This window comes from Merops nubicus, unplaced genomic scaffold (genome assembly GCF_000691845.1).
Source record: "Merops nubicus isolate BGI_N331 unplaced genomic scaffold, ASM69184v1 scaffold12935, whole genome shotgun sequence".
NCBI classification, from domain to species: Eukaryota; Metazoa; Chordata; class Aves; order Coraciiformes; family Meropidae; genus Merops; species Merops nubicus.
Window position 1 is genome coordinate 4,143 of NW_008611654.1, and position 1,788 is coordinate 5,930.

At 50.2% G+C, this 1,788-nt stretch overlaps 1 protein-coding gene across 1 annotated transcript in view; it reads right to left on the bottom strand.

Annotated features, from left to right (window-relative positions):
• Positions 1 to 388: 388 nt before the first annotated feature.
• LOC103773903 (EF-hand domain-containing protein D1) overlaps positions 389 to 1,788 on the bottom strand; it is a gene marked incomplete at its 5' end in the record, with an annotated part of 6,470 nt that continues 5,070 nt past the window's right edge. The window contains 2 exons of the mRNA XM_008941285.1: positions 389 to 523; positions 1,636 to 1,770. Coding sequence (XP_008939533.1) covers positions 389 to 523; positions 1,636 to 1,770 — 270 coding nt within the window. The remainder of the gene's footprint in view (positions 524 to 1,635; positions 1,771 to 1,788) is intronic.

The window sequence follows — 1,788 nt, forward strand, 5'->3', positions numbered from 1 at the left end:
ATTCACACAAGACCTCACTACTTGCCTGTAAGCAAGGAATGAATTAAGAGGGGGTTAAGAGAAAAAAGGATGAATAGAAAAGAAGGAAAGAACAAAGTAGGAAACGTGACACTTGTCAGTGCTCACCCACGACTTGCTACCTGCTCTTTCTGCTTCAGGGTGACGTGATCCTGAACAGTTCAGAGCAAACAGCGTGCACACAGCTCTTAGGGTTTACCTCGTTATGAATGCGTAGTGACTCCAAGAGCTGTGCCCTGGGGAACTCGGGAGGGTCTTCAGGAGAGGAAGGCTAGGGAAGCTGGAACAAGCCTCGGGCAGCTCTCTGCAGGGAGAGCCCCGAGGTGGGAAGCGTACCGAGTCCCGCGCGGCCCCCGCGCCGGCTGGCTGCTCACTGGGTGAAGGCAGACTTCAGCTCCCTGAAAGCTGCCCGGCGGTGCTTCCGCTCCTCCTCCTCCCGCTTCCGCTCGTCCTGCTCAGCTTTGATCTCTGCTTCAAACTTACTGGCCGAAGAGAGGGCTTGAGCCTTTAGGAGAGAGAGAGAAAACAGAGCGTCAAGCCTTGCTTCAGAGGGAGAGCCAGAGCCTGGGCTGCTCCTCCCAGGTGAGCAGTGCAGAACCGTTTGCTGCACCTCCCAGTGCTTGCTGGGAATCTCCATCAGGATGGGTCAAGGATTAATTACACTGCAGGGCTTGGGCATTTACATCAGATACCTGTTAGCTTGCCTGACTAACATCAACAAAAGAAAGGTCACTAGCAAGTGGCCAAAGCAATGTCCTTAGTGCTGGGTCACATACGTTCTCCCTCTAAGCAGGAGCACAGTGCAAGCTGTGAGGATATAGTGGGAGAATCTACTGCAGAGAACAGTTCTGAATGACAGCCAAACCTGAGAACATCATGCTACACCACGGTTAATCTGCAGATCAAAGAGACATTGTTTATTTGCTGGCTATTTTTCCAGCTTTCATCTCAGTACATCTGCTGTGTAATAGCTGTGTTATGCTCTTGGGAAAAAACTTCTTATATAAACAAGCAGGATTATTTTCTCTCCAAGAGAGCTTTCAAAAAGGGTGCTTTGTCAGCTTCAAATAGCACAAAGCTCTTTCTGCCAACCCCAGGACCCTGCAGAGTAATTTTGATTCCAAAGGTTACAGAGAGCTGCTCGAGAAAGAGAGATGTCTGAAATCCTATACTCCAAAATACTCCATTCACCACTGAACTCATGAGTGCTCTGGTTGAGGGAGGTTTTGCAGAATGTGAAACTCAGTCCCTACTGCATTAGTTCCCAGGACACTTCAGTCTCTAGAAGTGGTCAGCCAGCTAGTTCCATGGAGCTCCTAGACACAGGGACATGGGTTGGCCTGTCAGCTCTACCAGACTCTCTGGGCAGAGATGGTGAATTGAGCTGTTCTAGTGTTGACTGATCTGCAGAGGAAGGCTGTGGGCAGAGTCCAACAAAGTTTGAAGGGAACAGCTATGGCTGAGTTTGATGGGGGCAGAAGGGGCATGAAATAGATCCTTTCAGCTAGGGAGAAATCTGGCAGTATATTCCCCTGGAAAGCAAGCAGGGGCAGTGTCTCAGTGGCAATGACAGCCTGTGTGCAGAGCTTTTTCATGCTCCTCTGTGTCACACTATACCTTAGCTTCAAAGAAGTTCTTGGCTCCTTTGACTCCCTCAATGGAGACGTCTATCTCTGAGAGCTTTGCAAGAGTCAACAGGCCACTGTCCTCCTCGAGCTCCCCTGCTGCAGCTTTGTGGAAGATCAGCAGGAACTGGCAAGACAGACAGGG